The sequence below is a fragment of the Carettochelys insculpta genome, chromosome 26 (genome assembly GCF_033958435.1).
Source record: "Carettochelys insculpta isolate YL-2023 chromosome 26, ASM3395843v1, whole genome shotgun sequence".
In the NCBI taxonomy this organism is placed as follows: domain Eukaryota; kingdom Metazoa; phylum Chordata; order Testudines; family Carettochelyidae; genus Carettochelys; species Carettochelys insculpta.
The window spans coordinates 12,898,766-12,911,603 of NC_134162.1; the positions used below are offsets into that span (position 1 = coordinate 12,898,766).

Consider the following 12,838-nt stretch of genomic DNA (forward strand, 5'->3'; position numbering starts at 1 on the left):
TGCATTCCCAAAAACTGACCCCACTGCATAATGCCTCCTTTCTTTCCCCGTCTCAGTAAAAGGAAAGTAATGATGTTTATGCCTCGCTGGGGGTGGTGACCATTAGCTAAGGTCTGTGAAATGTTCAGTGGAAATGGTAAGGATGATATTGTTTTTAGAAAAGCCCTTGCATCAGTTTCTCTCTCACAGTTTGATAATGATAGAGTGAAATTAATCAGAACCTGACACCTTATAATTATGTGTCCTTTCTTGTTAAAAAGTAAGGAATTGAAGCATTATACAACAACAACACTGGAAGCACAAGAAGAGAGAGAGAAGTGATTTCAGGGGAAAGAGACAAAATTAAGTGAATCTGAGTAACAGTTTCAGAACAGTCACAGGGGTTAGTCTGTGGTGTGTTCTCCAAAGGGCAGTAGTGAAAGAACTGTCTGATGAGACACCCCCAGATTTACACAGCAAGAGTTGGGCATTGGATAACTTACACAAAACAGTGGCAGTTGCTAGACTTAAGCTAACAATAGCAGGGAAGACAGTGCAAGCTTTAAGGCAGGGTAGTGAGTAGAGTACATAACCATGATCTGCACCGGGTTTGTGCTATCTGTATAAGAGGCAGAGCAGTGCTGTCTTCACTGCTCTTGTTTCCCACGCTAGCTCGATTCAATCTAATTTCAGTAGACCAGCTTGTGAAAAGCTATTGCTGGGCAGATGTACCCATAAAACACCAGGGTCAAAGAAAACACTTCAGAATGGACTCTAGGGCACAATCCTGCAGCGTAGACAAGTGGCAATGTTCTGCTCTGAACTAGACACTGGAGCATCTACACCCATGCAAACCCTCAGTGCAGGCAGACAACTTGTACTTGACCTGGGGCAGCTTACTATGTCTACACCAAGGGGTTGCACTCATGGCTGTAACAGCCAGAGCAGTAAGGTCCTTCTCCCTCTAACTTCTATGAATGTATGAAAGAGAATCTCACATTTCAATTTGTCAGTAAGACAAACCCAGCTGGAACCCAGCTCTGCAGACTAAAGACCTATGCTTATCTATCCAGTTAATGAGAATGGCCATAGTTGGTTGGACCAAAGGTCTTCTGAGTGTGGCCAATGCCACGTGCCCCCAGAGGGAATGAATAGAACAGGTAACCATCAGTTGAGCCACTCCCTGTCATTCATTCCAGCTTCTGGAAAACAGGTTAGTGACAACATCCCTGCCCATCCTGGCTTGTAGTCATTGATAGATTTATTTAGTCCTTTTTTGAATCCAGTTATAGTCTTGGCATTGACAATGTCCTCTGGCAAGGAGTTCCACAGGTTGACTGTGTGTCATGTGAAGAAATACTTCCATTTGTTTGTTTTAAACCTGCCGCCTATTAATTTCATTTGGTGACCCCAGTCTTGCGTAATGAGACAAAGTAAATAACGTTTCCTTGTTTAATTTCTCTACACCAGTCACAATTTTATAGACCTCTGTCAAATTCCATCCTTAGTCATCTCTTTTTCAAGCTTCAGAAGCCCCAGTCTTATTCATTGCTCCTCTTATGAAAGCTGTTCCATGCCCATAATCATGTTTGTTTCCATTTTCTGAACCTTTTCCAATTCCAGTGTATCTTTTTTGAGATGTGGTGACTACGGACCAACAGTCTTGCTGGACCCTTGAGAAAGGTGGGGGGAACTCCACACTCCCAGAAGGGGCAGGGCCTCCAGCAGAAGGAGAGAGGCTGGGGCAGCCCTCCTGGGCTACGTCTACACGTGAAGCCAACATCAAAATAGCTTATTTCGATGTAGCAACATCGAAATAGGCTATTTCGATGAATAACGTCTACACGTCCTCCAGGGCTGGCAACGTCGACGTTCAACTTCGACGTTGCGCGGCACCACATCGAAATAGGCGCTGCGAGGGTACGTCTACACGCCAAAGTAGCACACATCGAAATAAGGGTGCCAGGCACAGCTGCAGACAGGGTCACAGGGCGGACTCAACAGCAAGCCGCTCCCTTAAAGGGCCCCTCCCAGACACAGTTGCACTAAACAACACAAGATACACAGAGCCGACAACTGGTTGCAGACCCTGTGCCTGCAGCATGGATCCCCAGCTGCCGCAGCAGCAGCCAGAAGCCCTGGGCTAAGGGCTGCTGCCCACGGTGACCATAGAGCCCCGCAGGGGCTGGAGAGAGAGCATCTCTCAACCCCCCAGCTGATGGCCGCCATGGAGGACCCAGCAATTTCGATGTTGCGGGACGCAGATCGTCTATACGGTCCCTACTTCGACGTTGAACGTCGAAGTAGGGCGCTATTCCGATCCCCTCATGAGGTTAGCGACTTCGATGTCTCACTGCCTAACGTCGAAGTTAACTTCGAAATAGCGCCCGACGCGAGTAGCCGCGACGGGCGCTATTTCGAAGTTAGTGCTGCTACTTCGAAGTAGCGTGCACGTGTAGACACAGCTCTGAAGTGCTGCTCAGAGTACACCATGCCCCCTCCCTCCTAGTCAGCCCTTAGTGCTACCCAGAGCATGTTGCTCTCAAGGCAATTTAAAGGCCTCTATAGTGGCATCTGGGAGCCACAGGCCCTTCTGAATCGCCGGGCCCCAGGGAAACAGCCCCTTTTGCCCCCCTGAATGCCCACCGCCCCTCCCACCATTGACAGGCCTGGGAGACTATATCTGCACACAGTATTGAAGATGTGGGTGTACCATGGATTTACATATACACAATATGATTTCCCTTCTAATCACTGAAATACACAAATACATGGCTTTACTCTATGCCTATCTGAATCAACATTTAAACACAGATGGCCTGAGGCCTGTGCACAATGTGTGTAGAATGAGCACAGCAAGATGCTCTAAAGGTCCCACTTACTTTAGTGTAAACCAGACTCACACTGGTTTAGCTGAAGTCCATTGTGAACAGCTCTCTGCTAAATGGAAAATAAGCCACTCAAACCATAATAATGAATTTGCAGAGTTCCACGACACCTATTTTACCAATTTCAGTTAAACTGTCCAGCTTGTGTGTGTAGACAAGGCCTTCATTAAACTGGTGTAAGCTTGTGTGCTGAGAAGATCTGATTGTCCTTTATGCAACCATTCGGATTGGGTAACATTTTATGCCCTCTTTAGATTTATTTTGCACAGTTGCAGATGACAATATATGGTGAAGGACAATGGAGAATTAGACCCTAAGTTTGTATTGGAAACCAACTAAACAAAACATCAAAGGCTTCCTACATGTAACACTCTTTTCTAGCCTCCAGGTTCCCTCACCAAATGCAACAACTGCTTTACCAAGAATTCCACCGGGAGACACCTTGCGCAGGATCCTAACTCCCTGGCTGGTTTGTAATCCAGAGGAGTCAATTATAGACTAATTACCTCCCTGGTTTAATTAATATCCAAAGAGCAGGGCCTAATGGGTACCGCAGTGCTGAGGGCACAGCCAGACAAATGTAGAGAGAGAGTGGCAGACAATGAAGGTGCAAACCCTGGTCATATGCTAATGAAGCAACAAATTAATTCAGCAGGAAGCACTGGAGTGTTTTATTCATTCTTCTTCAGTAAAGAACGGAGGATATTTTCTATCTGGGCCTCACGGGAGGCAGCCAGGAACCGACACAAACGAGCCTGGCACCTGAAGCATGAGGAGGTCAGACAGAAGGCGCCAGGTCCCCCAGACAGGGGGGTTGCTGCTGGCAGGGTTCTCTTACCTCGGTGATGCGGGGATTGGAGCATTTAACATTCCTGCTGGACCAGTCGAGCCAAGGGTGAATGGGGGAGCCGCAGTGCTGCCGGAGGGTGCACTTGGCCTCTCCACTGCACCAGCCGCACTCGAACTTCTGATCTGCTTTCAGGCAGAGGCCACAGCTCTCCCGCTGGGCTGCGCATTTGTACAGGTGAACTGTGGAGAAAGGAGACACCTGATCTGAGCACTGAGCGGGAGATCAGACCTTCAGACACAAAAGAGCTACCTGTGCCTACAGTGTTCGCAGTGATGAAGATGGCCCACAATTCTCCTTAACTGAAAAAGAGACGAGACAACCTTATTGGGCAGTGGTGGAAAAGACGGGGGAGATAGGGGAAGAAGGGGACTAGGGGCTTTGGGAGTACTGAACTGACAAGTTACTGATATATCTGCTGTGTACAAGTGCCTGTCGATATTCTGCACAGCTTGTATGGGTCTGCCCAGTTCTTCCTGTAATTTTTTCCATGCATGGGCAGAATAAATGTTGTTAGGTGCACCACAGTATGTGTGGATGTGCACCACCAAAAGAAACACATGCTACCAGTTGTGGGTGGTTGTGGGCATGCTTCTAATCAGCTGGACGGCTGCTGAATTTGTCCTGGATGGCCACTCAAGTGATCAGCTTAGAGGGAACACTGATTCTGTCCCTCACATTCTTTTTCAACAAGCTCACTGCTCCCTAACTCAGCCTCGCTGATTGTCTGGACCATTGCAGAAGACCAGGACCAGAGGGAACATTAGGTGCACCATTGCAAAGCTGGGCAGTGTAGTTCGAGAGCCACTGGAAATGTTTGTCAGGCTCACTGTAGCTACACCTGAGGGCTCTTAAGTCACCTCATTCCCGCTTATCCTTTTTCCAGATGTTCTCAGCATTATCACTTCCATGCTTGATTTGGAAGGCAGCTTTCAAAACACCTTTGTTGAGGCTGCTCCGTTGACCTCAACCACCAAGGAGTTCAACGCAGCCATGTCTCCATTTCCAGGGAGCTTGGCAGGGTCTCCAACAGGGCTCTTGTGTATCAGATGCCTCAGAAAAATGTCAAAGCGTGGAAAAGCAAAATACAGCTCTGATGTGGATAAACAGGAACCCGTTAAACTGCTTCAGCAAAATGGGACTATTAACAGGCATTCTTTTCAGAGGGCTAATCTGCTGCTTTCAGTTTATTTTGCTCTGCGATATACTAGATTTTGTCACACTGCCATTTTTTTTTCCTGAAGCCAGCCCTATTTCCCTACAGCATTCCTTCTGTAGCTGAGAGTATAACAGATTTCTTTCCTTATCAGGGCTTGGCTGCACTGTGCAGCCAGCACTGGCTTGCTTCTGAGAAGGGCAGAAGTAGAATTTCTACAGGTCAGCTTTTTTAATGGGTCTCTTATGAAATGAGCATCATGGTGTCCAGAAGCAAAGTCCACGGAATGAAATGCAGTATCCATATGGGCTACTGAACGCACAGTAAGAGGCTCAGACACAGCACACACTGAATTTTCATCATCAGGTTTCTGACAATATCTCGATTCAACTGATTAACTTTATCACAGGCAATTGCATTTGAGTGGTCTTCCCATGTGCAACTTATAAAACACTTTGGGATCCTACAGGCTGACGGTTTATAGATAAAACACCAAGCTCTAGTGAGGCCTAAGCTTGTTTGGAGCACAGAGATGGAGCCACCCTCTTATTTGTAGAGGTGTGATCCCACTTGGTTATGGGTGATGTGCCTTAGTAAGTCAGCGTACAAAGAAAAGCTTGGATTGCAGCTGCCCCCGTTCTTTGGTAAAACAGAGGGTTTTGCAGTCTGCAAGGCTGTCGATATAGCATATTTCCTGGTAATTCAATATACTTAATTGGAAATAAAATCCTGAGGTGCAGTGGTTGCTGTAGCAGATTTCCAGTCACTTTCTGCTTATGCTTATCACAAATTATTCTCTCTCCCTGCACTCTCATTCCTGTTAAGTTCACGCACCATTCCCCTTGTGGAACTGTGCAGAACTATCGTACAAGTGTGTCCCACTGGGATTCCCATATTCCAGTGCCCAGCATGAAAACCTTAGCCTCAGCCTTACGGATAGCTCAAAGTAATGTGATATGTGCAGCACAGGTCACATCATACTGACCTGCTGACAGTGGGGCTGGAGGCAGGCACATGTGGCAGAACGGTCTCTGAGCTGGCCCTAGATCAAAGTGTTTAGTAAAGACATCCGTTTTGCAGTGCATTTAGGGCCAGTTCTGCAATGCTGATGATTTGTGTGGCTAACTGGGGTAGCTAAACATCTGGAAAGTGTCCACACTGGGATCAGAAGGATGCTGGATACACTGGTATTGTAATTTGGCTGTAACTAGCACGGTGCTAGCCCAATTTTCTTGTGAATATAAATGTCTTTTTCCAAAAGAGGTTTGACCACATACTCCCCCCATCCTTATCAGGATCCTCTGCCACATAACTCAAGGGTAAGACAGTGCAGCAGTAAACCATTACCTTTCATATCCTCTGGGTTGTCAATAATGAAGTTTCCATTCCAGACCACAGCAAAATCCACTGCTAAGTTGCTTATGTCCATCCCGTCATAGAGATACTAAGGAACAAGATGAGAAACATGTTTAGGGGAGGATGTGTCAGGAAGAGACGCCAGGAAGGAACTGATTTTTTTTATTTAACTCTGACAACTTTTTGCTTTAAAAAACATGTGGTGATATCTGAGAGACTGACAATTCAAACACTCATCTCTAGGATCCTGCTTTGGGTCCACATAATGAGACTCATTTCTCCTTGCCAGGAAATATAATTAAAATCAGTTGATGGACCCTGCAAAAGGTAATAGATTAATTATCCCAGACACACTGGCTGGTCTCTTAAATACATTCCCACTATATAATGAGACTAGATGGAGGTGCTACACAGCAGCACTTCTGCCCAGGAGACAGACTGGGCCACTTCCCATCAAACCTACACCCTCCCTCAATATAATCAGGAATGTAGAAATGTGCTGAAAAGATCTGACCACTTACTATGGAAACATTTCAGCCAGTGCTCCCTATTCAGGGTGGAGGAGGGGAGTTTTCTAAGTCACCAGTTCAAATCCTGATCAAGGCAGCACTGACTAGAATTCCTCACCCTCTGGCAGAAGCCCAGGGGCCACGCAGATGAGTTTGTCTCCTAGAGGACAGTTCACAAGTGCCATCATCATAATTATCACATATTGGGCCCTATGGTGGCAGCCGTTGCAGAGAAATAAAAGGTTCCAATCATCCTACAAGGAAAATGTTGACTGGACTGCAAAATGTAAGCACATTAGACTGTTCAGTGTCCCCTTCCTCACAGATTATTTATTCACATTTGGTCCACATCAGCCTTCAAGCTTTTGAGCAAGATGTGACCTGAACGGAATAAGAACAGAAGTAGGACTCAAGAGGTTCAGTGCTAATCCCTGCTCTGACACTATTTCCCTGTGTGGTCTTGGGCAAGTCACTTAGGTCTTGTCTACATGCAGAAGTTGCGCTGGTTTAACATAATCTTAGAAAGGTAGCTGTGTTAGTCTGTAGCTTCACAGATAACAAGCAGTCCTGTAACACCTTAAAGAGTAACACTTTTGTTTATTAGTTAATAAGCTTTAGTCTTACCCATAATAATTTTGTTAGTCTTTAAGGTGCTACAAGCCTGCTTGTTGCTTATGGTTTTAAATACATCTACGTATACTGGTTTAGCTTGCACATATACATATATTTAATAGCATTAGCTAAATGATACAAGCCTAGATTAAACAGATATCAAGGTGGTCCCACCCAGAGCTGCTCTGGTTTAATTAAATCAGTATAAAGTGACACCATTAATTATGTTTTACAACTTTGAGAGTAGACTAGCCCCTAAACTCTCTGCTTCCCATTTCTCATTTGTATAAAAGCATAACAGGATTTTCCTAAAGCAGGGTTGCTCCGAGTATGTGTTCTGTGATGTTTATATTCACAGTTTGGATACGTAGCTTTATTACATTTAGTATCTACCCTGCTATGTGCATTTACAGAGAGCCAATGAGGCACAAATACCCAGAGAAATTGAAGACAATTCGGAACCTCATTAATAAGGTAAGAGTATTTGCATGGATTGTTAAAGTAGATCCTGAAGTTCCTGGTTTAACCACCATTTAGGACCAAGCAATTCTATCTGTCTGACCATGCACCTTTCTGAAACCCTGATTGAGACATGACAGGGAACGAGAGAATCAAACTCCTGCACTCTGCCTTTCCTCTGTTTGTAGCCTACTGTCTTCTTCAGAGAGGCCTTTTGAAGTTTGGTGCACATCCTTTGTGAAGAGTGGAGGTCTGCATCGTGCAATGACTGCATCACAAGAATCTGTTTTGTTCTCCACAACATGCAAGAACGACTGCAAAACGTTAGCAGTTTCCCTCTAAGAAGTACAATGCTGTTCTCTGTTACTGATTCCGATGGCATTCCTACAGGTTGGGACCTTGCTGTAGAATCTCGCAGGCTCTATTTTCATGGGCTACACCATGCTGCTACATTGCAGACCAAGGTTCAGTGCCCCCGTCCCCCTGTATGCATGTCTTCAGTGGCTTCATTAACAGAATTTGTAGCATTCTGTGGCACTGTGTCTGCTCCCTAGCTGACTTCTATTCCCCTCATTCCTGGTATTACACATTGCTGGAATCTGACAGCTCTCTGATCAGAGGCCTATGTTTCTCTTTTTCTCTCCTGTGTGAAATAACTCGCATTAACACCTTTGTTATATTCTCTCCCCATATCCAACCCTGCACTCCCCCCACCGCCCCCCAGACCTTGACTTTGCTGACCCATCCACAGTCACTGACAAGGAGCTGGCAGAGAAAGGATCTTCGCCTGACCAGTATTATAATAAAACACCTCATATGCCTATATCAGAGTCCCATCTGGAACTCAGGATTAGTTTAACCCCTAGTTTTGGGGTTTTTTTATTATTCTTTTTGACTCCCCACCTTTTTCCCCCCCTTTAATCTCTTTCCCTTTTGCCTTATTCACAGAGTCACCTTGTAGATATCAACTTGGGGGTGACAGCTGTGCTGGAAGTGGGATGGCTGGTTTACAAAAAAAAAAAAAAAAAAAAAAAAGGCAACTCTGACACCTCTAAGCAGAAGCACTGTGCCCAGTGGTTAGAATACAGGGTGGGAGCCAGGAACTCTGCTTGCATTACAGGCTTGGTCTAATGCTGACTTCCTCTGTGGCCTTGGACAAGCCACATAAACTCACTCTGTTCCCCCATTTGTAAGTAAAGATAACAATACTTCCTGGCCTCACAGTATGTGGGAGGGTTACTCAGTGGTGCACATTCACCCCAAGAGCATTCTCTGCAACTCTCTGACAGTCCCCTCCATTCAGCTCTAAAGCGTTTGCATTTTAGGCCTGCTTGCTCCATGGCCACTGGTTGCTGGGCCCCTCGTATCCTGTCCCTTTCTCCTTTCACTCTGACAAGCCCTTCCCTTCTCTCTCTTCAATCCCCACTGTACCAGGCCTTACCGAACTGTTCTGGCACTGGACGCTGGAGCTGTTGAAGCGCAGAGCCGGCACACGATGAATAGCTCCTTGGATGTTGAGAACGCATTCGTATCCTCGCTGGCCAGACTGGGGCTGTGGCAGGTTTCTGGCTTTCAGTGTGATGGGCTTTACCTCTCCCACCGGGATCAGAATCTCTTCTGTGGGAAACAGCTGTGGGCAGTCCTGGGAGGAGCACACATGGAGAAAAAGGTGCTCCGGTGATTACAGGGCTGCTCACCTTTGTAAAATGGCAGGTCTGACCATCCCTGAACTCTGGGGCATTTGGGACATGACCCTGGGTCTAAACTGTGTGTCTGCTTACCAGGAAGGGCAGCCAAACCACCGCAGCCTGGAGCCCAAAATTCACTCCGTGTGTCTGATCCCAGAGAATTCTCTTCGTACCCCTCAACCTGCCCTCAAGCCAGAAGATTAAGTGTCAGGGAAAATATCACCCAGTGATATTCCCCATATAGGGAACAGTGCTGATATTTTCATTGCAGTCACACGGAAGGGGACATTATTATTCAGGAAACACATCAAAGCACTATTGTTCCTCTTGGCTTGCTACAGGTTACACATTTTATCTCCAGAGACACAAACCCCAAGAGTACCTCCCGCTCTTCTTCTCCTCAGCCCCTGCAAGCTAGAGACGATGTGTTATCAATTGCTTCAGCTTCCCAGCTCCAGCTGAACCCTATGTTACTGGGAGGTGTATTGGACCCTCCTAACCCAGGGAGGCTGACAGAAGAGCTGAGCCCCTGGGCAAGGTGCAGGGGGAGCCAGCTCTGTGTTCCTGGAAAGGGTGGGGCTGGGCAGCCAGCCCTCAGCACCACATCCCCCCACTAGCTCTCACAGCTGCTCGGATCACACTGTGCTGTGCTCCAGTCATGATTTAAAAGGCCCTTCTGTATCACCGTCCCCAGGTAGTTGCTCTCTTTGCCCTCCCCACACCATCATTGATGGGCCTATCCGAACCACACCCTGAACACTCATTCTAGGTTTCATTTTTAATCTTGGCTTATTCATGGGCACCACATGGTCCTGCCATGAGTGCAGGGGACTGGACTTGATGACCAATCAAGGTTCCTTCCAGTTCTGTGATCCCAGTGTCCATTGATTCATAAACAGACTGCTCAGCATGGTGAATAGTAACAGAGAGGTAACCGTGTTAGTCTGTATCCTTCCGTAAGCAGGTGCCAAGTCTTTCCGTGTTTTGTTTTAGCAAAATTATTTCAATATCATATTAATGTCACCAGCTGCAGCCCCAACCCATAAACTATTCCCCCTTCTCCCTGACCCTTCCCCTTCATCCAACACCTCCGGCTAGTCTCCAACTGTGCAGCTGGACCTGTATGCAGAAATGGAGAGGGAAGGAAAGGGGTTTCCTGACCCACTAATGTTTTTGAGATTTCAAATTTTTGACCCATTCCACATCCAGATGAAATGGAAAACTCATGAGAGTGCGAGAGAAAGAAAGACAGAGGCGGGAGGGGATGACTGACTCATCCCAATACAGTCTATAGCCTGCAGTTTAAATCACTGAGCTGGATGTGGGAGACCGAGGTCCCAGCTCCAATCACTGGACTACAGGTTATTCTGGGCTGGATCTTAAGTCTTTTGTTTTGACTAGAAAGCCCATTCTGGGCCCAAGAATCCTTCCCAGCCAGAGTTTCATCCACACCAATCCTTGCCTGCAAAGAGCGCTGGATTGATTAATCAGTATCAGGGCGACCATATCTCCCTGCCCCAAATAAGGGACAGAGAGGCGGGGGAGCAGCGCTCCCCACTCCTCCAGCCCTGGGGAAGTGGCAGCCATGTGCACTCCCTGCCCAGAGTCCCAGGAGAGCAGCAGCACACGGGAGCTCCAGGAGTGGAGTCCTGTGAGAGCCGCAGCATGCAGGAGCTCCCTGCCTGGAGACCCGGGAGAGTGCCGGCAGCAGAGGGCGCTCCTGCCCCCATCCCCAGCCCCCAAGGGCCTAAATAAGGGACAATTCATCCTTTTAAAAAACACGGGACCATCCCGCCAAATACTGGACGGTTGGTCACCCTAATCAGTATTTTCCAAGGAAAACCCCATGTATTGAAACAAAAAAGCAGTGCAGTAGCACTTTAAGACTAACAAAATATGTATTGAGAAATTCCCAATTAGCTCACCGCAGAAAGCCAAGGCAGTCACCAGGCCGGATGATCTTGTAGCCCAGTGAGTCATGAGTAGAGCTTCTGTCACCGGCAGCTGGGCCCAGAAGGAAGCTGAAGTATTGCTCCTGTATGTGAAGCTGCACCTGCCACTCCCATCCATGTTGATGCAAAAAGAGGTGTCCACACGCTTGGGCATTTGGTTATTATAAGCACCCTGAAGCTTAAGGCTGGGATTTCCAAGGAGACCCAAGGGAATCAGCACCCAAATCTCAAAGAAATTAAATGGGAGATGAACATCTCTTTAAAAAATCCCTGACCAGATGCATATTGATCCTGCAAAACTGGATTCCATCTCTCAAAGCTGGTGTCAAGTGGGCAACAGACCTAAAAGCCCTTAAGCAAATGCTGTCTCAAAACAAATACCTGGGTCAAAGAGGGTTCAGTTCAGCAATGCTTCCTTGCATGGCCTTCCCGCTGAACTCTGTGGGCATCCTGCACTCAGAGAACTGAAATTTGCAGGATGGGGCCCAGTCTGAGGGGGAAGTGAGGAGACCAATTTTGGCTGCTCTATGCACACCAGCATGTGAGCAAGGTGTGTGTGTGTGAGAGAGAGACACACAGTTAGTGGAAAGGTTGCACACTTGTGGCAGATGCTGCAAAGCTTACAGCATACCATGCCGGCAATAAAACTGCCCATACGTATTTGCAGCAACATCCACTGATCTGTTGCACTCATCCACTGAAGATATCTTACTGTGCCCGATGCAAAGAAAGGCTAGCTAAGGAGATTCCTGTCCTCTACAAGGATGAACTTGGATGTTGCCAGAAGCCAGGATGATAACCCCTCTCACCCTTGAAATATGCTTTAGGCCTCCACAACTTAATCCCCCAACTCTTCTGGAAATCATCCCTTTAGACTTCCTCAAGCTTTTTCAGATGAAGCCTGGAAGCTAGAAGCCCAGCCTGTCATCCTACAAAATCCTTCTGTTTCATAAAGGGAACTCATGCTCTGTGACAGGCAGGAGGGACGGCAAGGTGTTTCCCTTTGGTGGCTAAGTGATTCAGCCCAATGGGCAGCACAAGCATCTCTTGATCGAGATTCAAGAGTCTAATCACCTTTGGAATGGTAACTGGAGCTGGTCCAAAGAATATAACTCTCCTAGTCAAATGCACAAGGCCAGAGTGTTACAGACAGAGCCCTCAAGCACCATCCTCCTCCTGTCAGGTTAAAGTCACAGTAATTGGGTAGAAAAACAAGCAACTGGATGAGACTCAGAAAGTGGGAAGCGAGCAGCTCAGCTGCTGCCCACGGGCCGGAGCGGGTTCAGGGAACACACAGATGTTCTACTTGAGGCCTCTCCTGCTCCTGTCTGGAGAAACACATGTGGAACCGAAAAGAGCGGAGCCATAAATGGTCTCTTTTTCCCCACAGGA

General features: G+C 47.1%; 1 protein-coding gene across 1 annotated transcript in view; it reads right to left on the reverse strand.

The window, feature by feature from the left end:
- PLXNA2 (plexin A2) overlaps positions 1-12,838 on the reverse strand; it is a 319,252-nt gene that overhangs the window by 88,422 nt on the left and 217,992 nt on the right. Inside the window, exons 10-12 of the mRNA XM_074977826.1 lie at positions 9,248-9,448; positions 6,218-6,314; positions 3,706-3,896 (exon numbers count right to left, since the gene is read on the reverse strand). Coding sequence (XP_074833927.1) covers positions 3,706-3,896; positions 6,218-6,314; positions 9,248-9,448 — 489 coding nt within the window. The remainder of the gene's footprint in view (positions 1-3,705; positions 3,897-6,217; positions 6,315-9,247; positions 9,449-12,838) is intronic.